A 17,854-nucleotide genomic window follows, 5' to 3' on the forward strand; every position below is an offset into this window, starting at 1 on the left:
GCACAACACAGTGATGTTGGTCCTATTATCTCCATTATATAGATGAGGGGACTGAACATTAAAGAGATGAAGTTCCTTGCCCAAGGTCACCTAGCTAGGAAAAGGGAGAGGCAGAACTCAAACCAGATCTGCCTGATCACAGGGTGTAAGTGCTTCTCACCTCACTACAGATGTACGTTAAATGTTGATGGGTATGCTGGGAGACAGTGAAGAGCTGATGGGGGAGGTGAGGCCATGAAGGGGTGAAGAGAGGGAAAGAAATGTCTAGAAAGGAGTATTGGCACCGGAACAGCAAGCTCTGAATGTCAGCAGTGTTTAGACCATACCCTGTATGTGGCAAAGGCTTTGAGCAGACTCCGATGTGATCACATCTATGATTCAGAAAGATAAATCTGGCAGCATTATCTGAGACATAAAGAGCACCACTTAGTAGACAACTCAATCACCTGCTAAGTTACAATGCTCTCAAGGTAGCTTTGCAAAGACAGGAAACCTCTGTACTTGGCCCTCACTTGCTGCCTTTAGATTAAAACGAAACCCCCAAAAAACTGGCATATAACATAAATTGGCAATTTGACACAAGTTGAAATCTGATGTGTCCCAGCACTTAGGAAAGCCATCAGTGCTGTTGAATTTGTTGAATGACTGGAAATAGTGCATTTGCACTGGGCAAATGGTAATGAAAACCTGAGATCTTTCTTATTGGAATTACAAAGAAACATCTCATCAAAGGGGATTTCTTTTCAAGGGATGTCAAGATGGCTATTCATCTATTTATACCAAACTTTAAAAAGCTAATTGTCTTTCTGACATATTGTTAACAACATTTTTAATACATCATGTTTGATCCTATTAAATAAAATTGACCACTACAAAGCACATTGATGAGCATTTTAAGAAGATTGTGTTTTTACCATACTTTACAGTAGAAGACAGAGTGTGTTCCTTAGAACTCATTTTTTTGCCAGGCACGGTGGCTCACGCCTATAATCCTAGCGCTTTGGGAGGCCGAGGCCAGCAGATTACCTGAGGTTGGGAGTTCAAGACCAGCCTGGCCAACATGGCGAAACCCCGTCTGTACTAAAAATACAAAAAAAATTAGCCGGGTGCAGTGGCGCGCGCCTGTAATCCCAGCTACTCTGTAGGCTGAGGCAGGAGAATCGCTTGAGCCTGGGAGGCAGTTTGTGGTGAGTCGATACCACGACACTGCACTCCAGCCTGGGCTACAGAGTGAGACTTCGTCTCAAAAAACGAAACAAACAAACAAACAAAAACTCATTTTTTAAATTCCCATTGGAATAAGAGAAACAGTAAAGAAAGTGAAGAAATTGTTTTTGTTCACAGAGATCCCCGTAAGCTGTTACCTCTGCAGATCTGGAGAGTGGGACACAGTCCTGTTTTCTAAAGCAGTTGCTTACATGTTAGAAATATAACCATTCAGTGGACTGTGTACTAGAGAAGCAAGCCCTCTCTGTCTGGAGTCTAGAGGCAATGTGTGATCATGGAAAGGGCCAGAAATGTGATGTAGGAGCCCAGGATTCCAGCCTTGTCTCTGCTATGAGCTGGGGTGACTTGGGGAAGTCGTCAAACTCTCCGCACCCCGCTTCCTCATCTGTGAAGTGAAAGGTTGAAGTCCATTTTCCCTAAGGTCCTTCCAGTTCTAACATTCTGTGATCCTTCCCTCAACTGTGGCTCCAAGATAAGAACACAGCACCAAAGGGGAGGCCAGCCTCACACTTAGCCGGGAATATGGAAAGGCTCCTATTAGCCACAGCACAGGTACTCATCAAAAGCAGCAGGAATGATCTCAGCTAACACGGAAGCACTGTGGGTTAAGCCCAGCAATTCCACCCACTAATTAAACGATAATTGTATCCACTCAGTAAGATTAATGTGACTACCAGTTCACTCATGCATGAATGGTACCAGGGACAAAGTACATACTCAATAAAAATGTTAGCTAGTTTTCCTACTATAAGCCTAAACACTTTATATGTTTCATTTATTTCAAAGCAATCCCATAAGGTGGGTACTGTTATTTATCCTTATTTTAAAGATGAGGGGATTGGAGGCTTAGAGAGGTTCAATAACTTGCCCAAAGTCACATGGTTCTTAAGTGGCAGAGCCATGATTCACACTGAGGCAGTTTGAAGCCAAATCCCAACCTTTCGGCCACTGCACTGTTCACCTCTATCAGAAGCTAAAGGTGCACTGGTGTCAGGCCCTGTAAACCAAAGGCCCAGCCAGGTATAGCAAGGCATTCTACTACTGACATTTTTCTACCAAGAAACTTCAATAGCTTAGGACTAAAATTTGGCAAGTTCATACAAGTTTCCCAAACAAGATCACTATAACTATGAGGGCCTACTCTTCTTCTTCTTTGCTTCAATCCACCTACCTATTCTCTTTCTCAACTTTGTAACATAAGAATGAGGATAGTTGGCCGGGTGCAGTGGCTCACACCTGTAATTCCAGCACTTTGGGCAGCCGAGGCGGGCAGATTGCCTGAGGTCAGGAGTTCGAGACCAGCCTGGCCAACATGGTGAAACCCCGTTTCTGCTAAAAATACAAAAATCAGCCAGGCGTGGTGGTGCGCACCTGTAATCCCAGCTACTTGGGAGGCTGAGGCACAAGGATCACTTGAACCTGGTAGGCAGAGGTTGCAGTGAGCAGAGATGGCACCACTGCACTCCAGCCTGGGAGACAGAGCAGGACTCCATCTCAAAGAAGAAAAAAAATGAGGATACTTAACAGAACAGGCTTTGAAAAGTTAAAGCCTCTGATGGTGAACTCCACCTTAAAATTTATGTGTGTGTGTGTACATATAAATATATATATATATATATTTTTTTTTTTTTTTGAGACAGAATCTAGCTCAGTCTCTCAGGCTGGAGTGCAGTGGTACAATCTCGGCTCACTGCAACCTCCACCTCTGGGGTTCAAGCAATTCTCCTGCCTCAGCCTCCCGAGTAGCTGGGATTACAGGCGCCCACCACCATGCCTGGCTAGTTTTTGTATTTTTACTAGAGATGGGGTTTCACCATGTTGGCCAGGCTGGTCTCAAACTCCTGACCTCAGGTGATCTGCCCACCTCAGCCTCCCAAAGTGCTGGGATTACAGGCATGAGCCACCGCGCCCACCCCAATGTATATATTTTTAAACTGGACCTTAAAAAAGAGAGATAAAGGATGATGATTTTTTTTTCATTACAGGTTCTCTTTTAAAAGCTCACTATTAAGCTCTTTCAGAGAGCAAATTCCCCTGTTGCCTTTAAATTTGTTTGATTAATTTAGAAATTTTTAGGAGCTCATATGTTATTGTTGTTATCTTCTGGATTTTCCCTATAGGTTCACTCTGAGAATTCCTTTGTAAAACAGATGTGAGACACTCAAAGTGAAGGTATCTCCTGAATTATTAATTTTTCATTATATTATTTCCATCAAAGCCCCACTTACAGGCTTTCCCCAAACCACAGGAAAGTAGAGGGTTGCTTAATCCTTGTTGGAATTCTCAAAGTCAAAATTGGGGATTAACCCCTTCTGGGATCACTCTGAAGCAAAGTCTACGCCCAAGAAGTTGGAAAGGAGAGATGTTGGCTACAATGGTGTCCAGCGAGAAACACATCTCAAAAAGCCCTGGGCTGACCTTAGTCCAGTGCTTCCGACCTTGACCACATGGTGAGAGGCTAGCTAGGTGCTTGCCTTGGGCCTCACCAGAACACTCCCTTTGGTCCTGGGAGTGGAGGTTTTAGTGAGCCCACGGCCCCTTCACAAAAGCAGATTTCTGGCAGAAATAGCTGATGCAATAGGGTCACTCAGCAATGCGAGATAGGGCACAACCTTGGATAGCAGCTCACCTACTCTTTTCCTACCTTTATCAAAATCAATTCAATTACAATGGGTTGCATGATTTGTTAGCAATATCCACGGACCAGTAAAACCAAGTAAAGTAGTAACACAACATTAATATGTGCAGCTCTGGAGCAGGCAGTATTAGCATGGGTCTCAGTGGAGCTAAGATAAATCATTAGCAACCAGTTTCTCCCTCAGGATCAATGCAGTGATTACGAAAGAGAGTTGGGTCATAGTCTATGCATGTAACTGGCCTACTTTCAAACACACCTTTGCCTTATTAAAAGTCAAACAGAAATAAACAACACAGTCCATGTGTGTCATAGAAAGGGATTTCAAATAGGCCCAAAGTCAATCCTACCTCTGATATTCAGAGCTTCAGACTTTTTCTCTTTTGTCATCATCTCTTCTGGCTCATTCTGGGTGTTGAAGGAATCACCTGCATTCAAAGAAGAAACCTTGTGTTGTGTATAAGTTCTACAAACAAACAAAAAAAAAACCAATGGACTCAAAATAAAGTTTTGTTATTTTAAATTTCTACTAGCTTAAGGGAGACCCTTCTGCACACCCACAGCTCAGAACAGTACATTTTGGCCTTGAAATAGCCTTGTGATCCACCTTTGGACTTCATTCACACATCCTTTCAAGTTAAAACAAAAAGAGGGCGAATGGGAGCCCACCTGCAGCCCCTAAACCCGTAACACCCAAGAAGACAAACGGATGGGCAAAGAGGGGGGGAGAACAACAAAATTCAGACAGCAAGTAATGAGAGGGAGGAGGGGTTGGAGAGTGCTGCCTGTTGCCCAATAATAGTGACTGATTTCCAAGAAAATCAATACTCATATACAGAGAACAGGGTAAGGGAAAAGAGGCCAGGGCTACCCGAGGATCCAGGAGAAAAAAGAAAGGATGGGGAATATGTTAAATTGGCAGAAGAGAAGTAAAGCGGGATTGTAAAGGGAATGGATTTATTTAAAAAAAAAAAAAAAAAAAAAAAAAACAGAAAAAAAGCATGCAGAAGAAAAAGAGGGCGTGGGGTGAGAAGAAAGGGACCGGGTGGGAGGAGGAAGGAAGGGCCAAGCGGTCCAAAGGATGCAACCGAAAGGCACCTGCTACGTTTGCGAACACAGTCGCCCCCTTCTCCTGTTTCCTTTCCACCGAGGTCCCCCGGAGGGTTACGGCCGAGTCCGAGCCTGGGGCTGTCGGGTCCGCCGCGCGCCGCGGGTCCTCCGCGCCCTGAGGCCCCCCGAAAGCGCCGGGGGCACAGCCCTCCTCCAGCTGCTGCCGCTGCTGCAGGCGGCGACTGCGTCCCCGGAGGCAGCATGCGAACCAGGCGGCGCAGTCCTGGAAGATGAGCAGCCCCACCACGTTGACCAACAGCCCCAGGACGCCGACGATGAGCACCAGCTCGGGGTCATCGATGCGCTCTGGCCGGGCCAGGCGCAGCACGGCCTCCACGAAGATGGTGAAGCAGAGCGCGGTGAGGAAGACCGCGTTGCTCAGCGCGCCCACCACCTCGGCGCGGGCGTAGCCGTAGGTGGCGCTGAAGCCCCGGGTGGGGCGCCGGGCGATGTAGCCGGCGCTCAGGCCCACGCACAGCGAGATCAGGTCGGAGAGCATGTTGAAGGAGTCGGAGAGCAGCGCGATGGAGTTGCCCAGGTAGCCGGAGACCAGCTCCGCCACGAAGAAGGCGACGGTGAGCACCAGCATGAAGAGCAGCCGGCACGTCTTGCCCGAGTAGCGGCCCATCTCGCCACCAGCCCCGGGCGCCCGGCGCCGCCCAGGGGAGCGCAGCCCACCCCGCGCGCAGCCACAGGTGGGGGGCGCGGTGCGGATCCGTGAGGCCCGGTACCCGCCTCCCAGATTGTCTCGCCGGCCCTGCCCCGCCGCTTTTTATAACGCGAGGCCGAGCGCCGCCAGTCCCCGCACGTCCAGAGTCTAAAGGAGTGGCGGGGGCAGTATCTGAACAGCCTGTGCACCGCCTCCCGCGGCCCTTTTCCCCTCCCTCGCGGCCTGGGCCTGACTTGGCAGGTGGCCACGAGCCGATGTCTCTCTTTGTGGGACAGGACTGTGCAGAGAGGGGCGCTGCGGAGGAGAGGGGGCGTGTCTGGATGTCAATCTTCACAGACTCCCTCCCCATGCAGAGGTGGGATTCACCCAGACACCCCGCTTCTCCTGGCCCTCAGGGTCGCCAGTGTCCTGTTGACTCAGTCATAGGGGCCTTGGCTGCTGTGGGGTGTGTTGGCTTCTGTGGGGTGTGTCCGCTGCAGTGGACTGGGACACCTTCGCGTACGTGCCCATAGGCACCTTGCGGTGCAGATTCCATATTAATCAGGTGCAAGGCCCCGGAGCACAGGCTTGGGGCAACTTGCCCTTGAGGGTGCTTCCTGCTTTTCATTTCGTGAAATGTGACCTCATCCCCTACTCAGCCCTCCACCCTCATTCCACTAACCCCAGGATAAAGCTATTTAATCCTCTCTTGTTCCTCACAGCCATTATAAACGGTGCAGGATCGTTCCTATTACCCACTCATGGCACAAGATCGTCCCCGTTCCCCTTCAGGATCTTCGCTGTCAAGGCTTCCTTCCCTGGGTGAATCGCAGGCAGCCCTCAGGAGAGCAGACCCCACTTCTGTAAGCATGCACTCCTGCCTAGCACCCGAAGGCTGGTCTACTCTGTGGTAGACACAAGTCCCTTGGCCGCCAAAGAAACCAGGGCTGACCTCCTCTGTGTACTTGTCTCATTCTTCATTGAAGAGAATATTCTACTCACCCCCATGTGTCCCTGACAGCATGACCTGATACGCAGTACAATCGACTGACCTACATGAAGGTTTATTCCAAATAAAGACTCTTTTTTTTTTTTTGAGACGGAGTTTCGTTCTTGTTGCCCAGGCTGGAGTGCAATGGTGCCATCTCGGCTCACTGCAACCTCCGCCTCTGGGGTTCAAGCGATTCTCCTGCCTCAGCCTCCAGAGTAGCTGGGATTACAGGCACCATGCCCAGCTACTTTTTTATTTTTTGTATTTCTAGTAGAGACAGGGTTTCACCATGTTGGCCAGGCTGGTCTCGAACTCCTGACCTCAAGTGATCTGCCCACCTCAGCCTCCCAAAGTGCTGGGATTACAGGCGTGAGCCACTGCACCTGGCCAAGACTCTTCTATTGACAACAGGCTGTGTTCCAAATAAAAGTTATCCAGAAGGTAACTGTCTCCAGGACTCTGGAAGAGGCTGAGGAAGGGACCCTTGAAGAAGGGTGTCTGCTGCTGGTCTCTTCCTGCTGTGGAGGTTTGAGAGGCCTGGCTCCTAGGTTTCTTTGTTGGTTTCTTTTGTTATCTCATTATCTTATCCCATAGAGGATTTGAAGGTGTAGTCTGGTCATCTCTATTCTCCTTCCCCATCCCTAGCCCCTGAACTTTAACCATTCCTGAAAAATACACATGTAGTTTTGGCTTGGAAATGAATAAAAATGTCTTATTCCAAAAACAACAACAAACAAACAAACAAACAAAACAAAACAAAACAAAAACACAGGTCAGGCGTGGTGGCTTACACCTGTAATTTCAACACTTTGGAAGACCAAGGTGGGAGGATCACTTGAACCCAGGAGTTCAAGATCAGCCTGGGCAATATAGGGAAACCCCATCTCTACAAAAAATAAAAATAAAAAAAATTAGCCAGGCGTGTGTGCCTATGGTCCCAGCTATTCAGGAGGCTAAAGTGGGAGGAAGGCTTGAACCCAAGAAGTCGAGACTGCAGTGAGTCGTGGTGGTGCCACTGCACTCCAGCCTGGGTGACATAGCAAGGCCCTGTCTCAACCCCACCTCCCCCCAACCACAGAACATCCTAACCTCTAGCCCTGTTCATTGTCCTTAGCCTTGTAAAACATAACCTTGTCTTTCAGTATTTCTGAGGTCCATAACAGCCATGCTAAAGCATCCTTGATCCAAGTCCCACCTTACACCAGATAAGCCTCCAGACTCAGAGGGCTTATTAAATATTTGCACCTCCAGGAAAATATCCTTATATTGAGAATTAGAGAAAATTGATCATTGGAAGTATTTTCTAAAAATCAACATAAAAATAATCAATAATGTAGAGGTAAGAAGATATAGACTACGGTATTTTTCACTAGTGTAAAATGGGAATAATAATAGTATAGGGAAGATTAAATGAGTTAATATGTGTAAAATGCTTAAAATAGTGCCTGGTACACAGTAAGCACTCAATAAATGTTCTATTATTGTTGTCAATAGTATTAATACTACAGCACATGTGTGATGGAATTACTATTGAACAACAGATGACACACTCTAATAAACAAAAGAGATTTATCAGAGTACTGTAGCCATTACAGTTTCTGGCTTAGACTGTCTTCAAACTGTAAAGCTTCTGAAACATTTAATATGACAGCAAGCAAAACAGTCAAAATAAGTGAGGGAAGCCTGGTGGAACTAAACTTGACAAACTAAAGCATTCCTTGCTAATTGCATGTCTTTGTCATTCACCACTGAAAGAAAACCTGAAATCAGCAGAAATGTATCACTGGAGCAAATTGCCCAATTATTTTCCTAACCAAAGGCAGATAAGAATTGTGTCACTGCCCCAGGAGTGCAGTGGATGGAACCAGAAAGCCAGTGGCTGAAGAAGCTGGAGGAGCTGGAAGTGGCAGAGGCAGCCTGCCTGGGGGCCCCATTCCTGACTTTAAGAAAGGGTAAGTGTTGCCAGATGGTGTCAATAAAAGGCACTGTAGAAAAATGTTTGTACTAAAACTACACACACACACACAGTATATATAATCTAAAGTTAATTGATAAAAATACAGGCTGCATTTTATTTTTATTTTTTTTTAAGACAGAGTCTACTCTGTCACCCAGGCTGAAATGCAGTGGCCCAATCTCAACTCACCACAACCTCTGCCCGCTGGGTTCAACTGATTCTCCTGCCTCAGCCTCCCGAGTAGCTGGGACTACAAGTGTGCACCACCACACCCTGCTAATTTTTGTACTTTTAGTAGAAATAGGGTTTCACCACATTGGCCAAGCTGGTCTCGAACTCCTGGCCTCAAATGATCTGCCCGCCTTGACCTCCTAAGGTGCTGGTATTATAGGCGTGAGCCACCACACCTGGCCAGCATTTTATACTTGACAGCAAATTGTGAGGTTTAAATAGCTTTTGTTTATTGATCTCTTACTCTGCCCAGCCCTGTGCTGAGAGTTTTATAAGCATCATCTCATTTCATCCTCATCACAGCCCCGTAAAATAAGTACTATTTTATAGGAAAGAACCTGAGATTTTAAGTAACTTACCCAAGATCACACAAGCTGTAAATGATTGATAGATTTGAGCTCTGAACTAGGCATCAAACTCTAGAGCTTACACCCTTTGCTTCCAGATTATACTAACTCAATCTTCCTTTTTTTTTTTTTTGAGACGGAGTCTCACTCTTGTCACCCAGGCTGGAGTGCAATAGCGTGATCTCAGCTCATTGCACACTCCGCCTCCCACGTTCAAGCAGTTCTCCAGACTCAGCCTCCTAAGTAGCTGGGATTATAGGCACCTGCCACCACGCCCGGCTAATTTTTGTATTTTTAGTGGAGATGGGGCATGAGCCACTGCTCCTGGCCTTTAATGCTTCTTTTGTTCTAAACAAATGAAATGGTTTTTAAAAGTTCTCTTAGTATTGGTGCAAAACTTGATATGCTACAATTCATAAAATCAGAGATTATGACACTAAAAATTATTTTTATGCTGGTATTTGACCAGAAATTAACAATTAGGTTTTTTTTAGAAACTGTAAAAGCATCTGTTTTTGTTTTTAGTTCTACTTGACAAGAGATGACATTGCCTTTGGAGAAGAGAATGGACATCTTTCCAAAGCACCAAATTCTTATTGTGGATGATATAAGTCAGCTCCTCATTGGTGAATTTATATAATGTGTACGTCTGTAACCCTTTGTACAAAGGTAATTTTTGTACCCCAAAAGTATGCATATTGACCCTCCAAGTTTTTTTAGAATCCATTAAACTTAAGAGATTCTTGACTTGAGTAACCATTCTTTTTTTTTTTTTTTAGTGATGGAGGCATGAGATGTGCAAAAGATTAAAAATGAGGTAGTGAGGCCAGGCGAGGTGGCTCACGCCTGTAATCCCAGCACTTTGGGAGGCTGAGGTGGGCGCATCACCTTAGGCCAGGAGTTTGAGATCAGCCTGACCAACATGGAGAAACCCTGTCTCTACTAAAAATACAAAATTAACCGGGCGTGGTGGCGCACGCCTGTAATCCCAGCTACTCTGGAGGCTGAGGCAGGAGAATCGCTTGCACCTGGGAGTCAGAGGTTGCAGTGAGCCGAGATCCTGCCATTGCACTCCAGCCTGGGCAACAAGAGCAAAACTCCGTCAAAAAAAAAAGAAGAAAGAAAAATGAGATAGTGGTCAATACTAATTTGAGTGGGCTATATTTATAAGGGAGTTGTGATTTGCAGCCCACCTAGAAGGAAGCAGCTCTAATATGAATGTAAAGCTGTGCCCATCAGCCTGCAGTGTCCTCACCCAAACGCCACCTCCATGGTTTCTTCAAAATGCCACTTGTTCTTGCAACGAAAGAGTATGTCTCCTAATAGCCCTGGCCCAGGAAGTGTTAGGAGCACGAGCATAGCATGACATGATACCGCCTACTTACTGAGAAAATACCAGACTCTAAATAATTTTAATTTTGCACTCACTTTGAGAAAATTTAAAAGGCAGAGTAGCGCTGCAGTTAATAATTTGAGCTTTGGAGTCAGACAGATTTGGAACTGAATCTGGGCTGTGCTTCTCACTTGCAACTGCTCTTGTGACCTGGGGGACACGTTCCTTACTAAACCTTCTCTTTCCTCACCTGTGAAATAGGGATAATAATAGTATCTACTTCATGAGGTTGTCATGAGACTTAAGTGGGAAAAGGTATATAAATTGCTTAGGATAGTGCCAGGTTCATAAGAAAGGCTCAGTGAATATTAACAAAAAATAACCATCACCTGGAGTTTTAAATCCAAGTTTAGAGAGAGAGCAGAATATTTTCCTTCACCAAAGGATTCGCTAAGGATTACTTTTAGAGAAAATACACATTTAAGAATTTGTTTACAGCTCCATCTTGGGAGCAGTGAAGTTTATGAAGACATAAGATAAAACATGTTTAAGTTTCTGCAATTAGAAGAGAAGTATAGGCCAGGCGCAGTGACTCACGCCTGTAATCCCAGCACTTTGTGGGGCCGAGGCGGGCGGATCACCTGAGGTCACGAGTTCAAGACCAGCCTGGCCAACTTGGTGAAATGCCATCTCTACTAAAACTACCAAATAAAGGCCGGGTGTGGTGGCTCACGTCTGTAATCCCAGCACATTGGAAGGCCGAGGCGGGCGGATCATGAGGTCAGGAGATCGAGACCATTCTGGCTAACACGGTGAAACCTCGTCTGTACTAAAAATACAAAAATTTAGCCAGGCATGGTGGTGGGCACCTGTAGTGCCAGCTACTCAGGAGGCTGAGGCAGGAGAATGGCGTGAACCCAGGAAGCGGAGCTGGCAGTGAGCCGAGATCGCGCCACTGCACTCTAGCCTGGGCAACAGAGCAAAACTCCGTCTCACACAAAAAAAAAAAATACCAAAAAAATTAGCCGGGCATGGTGGTGGGTGCCTGTAATCCCAGCTACTCAGGAGGCTGAGGCAAGAAAATTGCTTGAACCTGGGAGGCGGAGGTTGCAGTGAGCTGAGATCATGTCATTGCACTCCAGCCTGGGTAACAAAAGTGAGACTCCATCTCAAAAAAAAAGAAGAAGAAAAGTATAGTTTGAAAGACAATAGTTCCACATATACAAAATATAGGAACCAAAGTTACCATCTGTTGATCGCATGGATGTAAAAAGATGACATCAATTTTTATATAACACCAGGATGATGCCTTTTTTTCTCGAAGTATTTCAGAATGCATTAAATTTAAAAGATTCTTGACTTGAGGTGAACGATATTATTTTTCCATGAGATATGGAATGATAAAAGCTGGGTAATAGCTAACACCACTTTGAATGGGCTGCTGATAAAGGAGAAATACTTCCTTGGGCTATTAGATTCATTTGAGAGCAAAGAGGCCAACTGTGGTATCTGGGGTCATCTTGTCATTATTGACACTATAGCACTGCTCTCTGTGTTTCTTACCATCTCCAGGTCACAAGCACAACCCCAGAGATGCACTCATAGAGAAACCCTGTGCTTGGGGTTTGTCAAGGGGACAAGGGTAAGTGAAAACACGAAAATGAAAGGGGTTATGGCTACTAGGAAGAACAGGGGAAAGGGTTAAAGGCAGAACTGGCAGTTTAAGAAACACTTTTCATTCAGAGTTCATCATCATTTACTGATATCATTTGGGGTCTGAATCCACCTGATGGGTGAACAGTGAGGGGGAAAAATCAGCTTTTAGACTATTTCCAATTCAAATGGAAGCAAAAAGAACTACAAGTTGCAAGAAATAGAGAAAAACCCCCTTGATGTTGATTCTAGACCTAACTGTTTTAACTTTAAGTTAAATTGTGTTATTTTGTAAGTTACAACAAGGTTTCCTATGTGTTCTTTGGTGCCATCAGAAACAATCCAACACAGATGGCAACCTTCTTCACTGCTAGATTTCGCCTTAATTTTTAGACTATATGAACATGAAAAAAGCCATTTGCCCAAGAAATTGTGGAAATAATTTTGTGTGAAGGGGAGAGAGGGTCAAAACCAAACATATTAATAAATGTCCTTAATGTTATTTGCCAAATGCACTGGTTGAATATGTAGTGGGAGAACATAGGCTTTGGAGCCATGCACATCTAAAATCCAATCTTGCTTCTATCAGCTCTTCGCAAGTGAGCAAGTCACTCAACTTCTGAGCCTCTATGTTTTCATTTCTAAGCTAGATATAGAGGTATCACTCTCTCAAACAGTAGTTATGAGAATCAAATGAAAAAGCTTATGTAAAGGGTCTTGCATAGTTCCTTTAGTGGATAATCAACAAACATTGGCTCCTTCCATTGATTTCTGGCTGTTGTCATACCCAAAACTATTGTTGACTTCCAGTTGTGGAATCTCCTTCATAGTTATCTAGAGTATCCTACTTTTTATAAAATCATGTATGTCCCCTTAATCCAAATAATCTACTTAGCTAATTATCTTAAAACAAATTAGCTATTGACTAATAAAATATTATATGAATATAAAACATTGATTAATAATGTTACAAATATAAAAATATTTAAAATAAAATCTTTTGTAAATCTAAACCCAAACCCCCTAGTTTTATCATTGACATCCTTCTTTTGCCATCACGACCTACCTGCTAGTCATGTGGCAGAAAAGTAGAGAGAATCAGGGTATCTGGACTGGGAGACACTATTATTATCACAAAATGAGAGGCTGTTTTGAATATTGAAATGAAGTCTGGAAGAGAACTAAGATTCTTGACCTCTGACATGAAGTTATTGTACAACTTGGACCAGTTACAGAATTTCTGAGCCTTAGTTTCCTAATCTGTAAAATGCAAAGAATAGCCTCATACTACTTAGTGTATCTAGTTGGTTTGAATATCAAATAAGATAATGAAGGTACAAATATATAGAAAAATAAAAGGCATTATTGCTGTAATTATGAATCCATGGACCCACAACCAACATGAGTTCTAGAAAGCAAGCACTGTATTTGTGGCCACCAGTATTTAAATGGGTCAGCTTAAGTTTCAGATTGCCTGGACCCCTCCCTGAACCCCTCCCTGCTTTCTTGTGGTAAGATATCCTGTTCCCTTTGTCCCCTTGGATACAGAGGTAGGCATGTACGCCAATCACAGTCCCTCATGCCCTGGTCACAATGCTTGGTTCAAGAGATGGGCACTTGACCCAAGATGGGCCAGAGTTCTTCTTTCGGAATTTTTCAAATGAACCTGGGAGAGAGGTTTCATTTCTTGTCTGGTCATTAAACATGAGGATGTGACTTGCAGCCCCTGGTAATCCTGTCTTCCCCTGCTTCTTTCCAATACCCTTCAAACTGCAATAGGAGAGGAAGCAGAAAAGAGCTGAGAGGCAGTGGTAGAGAATCTTTGCTTTCTTTCTTCAATTACGCTCCTAATTTGACTTTTGAATGCTGCACCCTCCTGGTTTTCCTTACATTTCATTGACAGTTTCCAAAACACTTACATTCTATTGTGTACTGTAATTCTGAAAGTGGCTTAGCCACAGTTCTATATTCAAATTGATTTGACGCTCACCAACAGTCTTTTCATACCATGGCTTTCCGATTTCTGAGCTCATCTTGATTCACATTTTGGTTGACTGGATTTCATCTAGTCTTTTTTTAAAAAAAGAAGAGCTCTTGGGTTATCTACATATATATATTTGTTAATGTCATTATGTTGCCATTCATAAATGAGCAAAACTTAGATTAGATGGGTATGAAATTCATAGGTTCGTGTTTTATTTTATTTCTGAGAACTGTATAGACATCTCATCATTGTATCTTGACATTGCATGTCGCTGTGGAAAAATCTGAATACAGCCTGATATTTGTCCTCAGGCTTTTTCTGCCTAGATGCCTGTGGGATTCTTTCTTTATTTTTGATATTTAGCAACTTCTCCAGAATGTATGTACGAATTATTCCATATCAATTTTCCCTTTTGGTATGCAAATTTTTATCATCATTTAGTTCAGAAAAAAAATCTTCTATTATATCTTCGAATTTCTTTCATGGGGTACTTGTCTGCTTTCTACATCAGGAAACACCTAGTATGTATATTATGCTGCATGTCTGCTCTTTGTTTTCCATATCTATTATCTGTCTTCCAGTTGCTTTAAATTCCTTGATGAGGCCAGGCACAGTGGCTCACGCCTGTAATCCCAACACTTTGGGATGCCGAGGCGGGCAGATCACTTGAGGTGTGGAGCTCAAGACCAGCCTGCCAACATGGCAAAACCCCATCTCTACCAAAAATACAAAAATTAGTCAGGCGTGCTGGTGTGTGCCTTTAATCCCAGCTACTCGGGAGGCTGAGGCACAAGAATCGCTTGAACCTGGAGGCGGAGGTTGCAGCGAACTGAGCTCGCGACACTGAACTCCAGCCTGGGCAACAGAGCAAGACGTAGTCTCAAAAAACTAGAATAATTCCTTAATCAATTTCTCCACCCTGTCTTCTAGCTCACTGATGGTTTTCAGTGGTGCTTATTTTATGCCTCACTGCTTCCTATATGAGTTTCATTTCTGTAATGTTTTTTATCTTTTCCCTAGCCACCGGAGTTCTGACAGTTCATGTTCATTGTTTTATCTGAAAATTTCTTCTGTCACCTGGGGTAATTATTATTTTTCTTCAATGTATTTTTTCTTCTGCCTTTTTTGCTGGTTCCTTTTTTAACTTTTTCTTTGTAGTATCTCTATGTAGTTACCATGTTGGATCTTTGCTGATTATCAGGCATCTTTGAGTGGGGCACTTATATCCAAATCTGCTAACAGTGGGGGAAGGGGTTGAGGGAGGGAACAAAATATGCTTCTTCCCATCAGGATAAGTCACTCTGGAGATGGTCTACATGGTTCATGATGGAGCTGCCCAGTGCAGTTTTTGATTTGTGTTAGGGGAACACTGCATTCCCCCAAGCTTCACATTTCCATGAGGGCACCTCCAAAGGACCATCACTCTAGACATCTTTCTACCACTCCCCTGACTTTTCCCAGAGACAGGATCGCTTCTCTGTCCAGTAAGCTTGGGAGAAAGAGTGCAGCATGCTCAGCTGTCCTCTTCTGGGACTTCTTTTTCAAATTTGCCTTCCCCAGGGACCTGCAATCCTACTACATGAGAGAAGCTAACTGGGGCAGGTTTTGCCCTGTGGAGGGAGGCCTGGGACTGGGTGAGGAAGTTTAATTCTGGGGTGGACGATTAGGAAGCTCTTTGCCACTACACGTCTAAGCCATATCCTTCAATATCAGTAATCAGGTTAATATTTTATGTTCAACTGTCATCCATATCTTATGTTATCAATTGCTTCCAAACCTAGAAGAGTAAGAAATGGGTATTATTTATGTGTCCCTGAAGCCCTAACATATTGGTAAGTTGGCAGGAACCTTGAGAAAGATAAAGATGAGTATCTACAGGCCAAAGTAACCCATGGAGATTGAGCCTGTGGTAAGCAGCTGCCAGGTTTTAATGCTTCAGTAAGAGTGAGCCAGGCAGTCAGGCAGTATTTCAACCTTGGCAGGTCGCAGCAGCTTATTGGCTACAGAAGAATGCTGCTGTCATAGCTATGGGGCTGTTTTAACAGGCCTTAGTGAGCATGAGTTTTTAAGACCAATTTTTATTACATGCTGCAGTATTACTGTGCAAAGAAAATGAGAGAGAGTAATTTGCTCTCAGAAACAAGAGGCAGACTAAGCTAGAGGATTGGAGAGCTTTCTTGGGGCTAGAAAGATACAAAAAAGAAAAATGCCCACATATCTAAATACTCTTAAAAGGGGGATGAATTAGATGAGACTGGGGACTAGCAACCAAATAAATCTTTCAGAAGCAGGAGGGCAATATTTCAGATAGTTGCCTGGGATTTGGAATGCACCTCTACCATCAGTGGGATACAGATCCAGGCAGCTATTAAAAGCTACCCTCTCAAAGCTGTGAATGCCATCCAAAATAAATGCAATTGGGGAATACAACAGTTATTCCATGACTGTCCTATCATTATATGTTGGGTGTGTGGAGGGCAGGTCATGGGTTTCTTTGTTTTCTTTTTTTTTCTTTGAGACCAAGTCTCACTCTGTCACCCAGGCTGCAGTGCAGTGGCCATGATCTTGGATCGCTGCAACCTCCACCCCCCGGGTTCAAGTGATTCTCCTGCCTCAGCCTCCCAAGTAGCTGGGATTACAGGCACCTGCCACTGCGCCCAGCTGATTTTTGTATTTTTAGTAGAGAGGGGGTTTCACCATCTTGGCCAGGCTGGTCTTGAACTCCTGACTTCATGATCCACCCACCTCGGCCAGCCAAAGTACTGGGATTACAGGTGTGAGCCACCACGCCTGGCCCATTTCTTTCTTTACTTCACAGATCTTCAAATCAAGAGGGAGATAACTCAAGGAGCTGTACCTGAGTAATTGTCCCAGAAGAGCCTCTTTAACCATGGACCCATTCAAGGTGACAAGATCCTGGACTTGGAGCTCATGCCGCGTGGACTGAGATTTTAGGGATCTTGGGGAGGAGTGAGAGTCTTTTGCATGTGGAAGTGATGAGAATCATAGCCAAGGGGCCAACCGGGCAGATTGTTTTTCTAAAGATGGCCATAATCATATCTCTACTCCACGTTCTCCTAGTCCACATGTTCTTCTACAGGGTGACCTTGATACGCCTTCCATTCAAAGGTTGACTCTATGTGCTTGACACTCCTTCCATCTTGTCACTTGCTTGCAATCCACAGACTCGAAGGTTGAAACAGAAAAGGCAATGGAGCTTCTACCTTGTTTGATGGAGCACTCATGCTTGAAACGCTGAGCCACCACACCCAATGTCCTGAGACCACCCTAGTGCAAGGAAGCCAAGACACAAGGAGCAGTCACGTGTAGGTGGTCCAGCCAGCAGTCCTATACATTGAGACCTTCCAGCCCGGATGCCAGACCTATAAGTGAATGAGCCTTCAAGTGACTGCAGCCTCAAGCCATCAAGTCACCCCTAGCCTTTGAGTCTTCCCAGCTGAGGCCTCAGACATCGTGGAAGCACACAGCCTGTTCCCACTGTGTGCTTTCCAAATTCTAGCCCACTGAACCCCTGGGTTCATAAAACAATTGCTATTTTATGCCAGTACATTTGGGATGGTTTGTTATAGAGTAACTGAAAGAGAGAACCACCATGTGAAAGATCGGGAAGCCGTACAAAGGGTCTATAAAGTTTGGAACTATAAGAGAGGAGAAGACAATGGATATTGGCATAGAATATTTAGGGTATTATTAGATGAGCTTCAAAACAAAATAGT

The 17,854-nt window shown here is 44.5% G+C and overlaps 1 protein-coding gene across 3 annotated transcripts in view; it reads right to left on the bottom strand.

Moving 5' to 3' along the window:
- Positions 1–17,854, bottom strand: part of SLC30A10 (solute carrier family 30 member 10) — a 45,696-nt gene that overhangs the window by 8,449 nt on the left and 19,393 nt on the right. The window contains exons 1-2 of one of the 3 annotated variants that reach the window (XM_004028419.3): positions 4,961–5,845; positions 4,213–4,290 (exon numbers count right to left, since the gene is read on the bottom strand). In XM_004028419.3, coding sequence (XP_004028468.2) covers positions 4,213–4,290; positions 4,961–5,600 — 718 coding nt within the window. In that variant the 5' untranslated portion in view covers positions 5,601–5,845. Of the gene's footprint in view, positions 1–4,212; positions 4,329–4,960; positions 5,846–17,854 lie in introns of those variants that run through there. The other 2 variants (XM_055379374.2, XM_055379367.2) reach the window with 2 other exon arrangements.

This window comes from Gorilla gorilla, chromosome 1, assembly GCF_029281585.2.
Source record: "Gorilla gorilla gorilla isolate KB3781 chromosome 1, NHGRI_mGorGor1-v2.1_pri, whole genome shotgun sequence".
In the NCBI taxonomy this organism is placed as follows: Eukaryota; Metazoa; Chordata; class Mammalia; order Primates; family Hominidae; genus Gorilla; species Gorilla gorilla.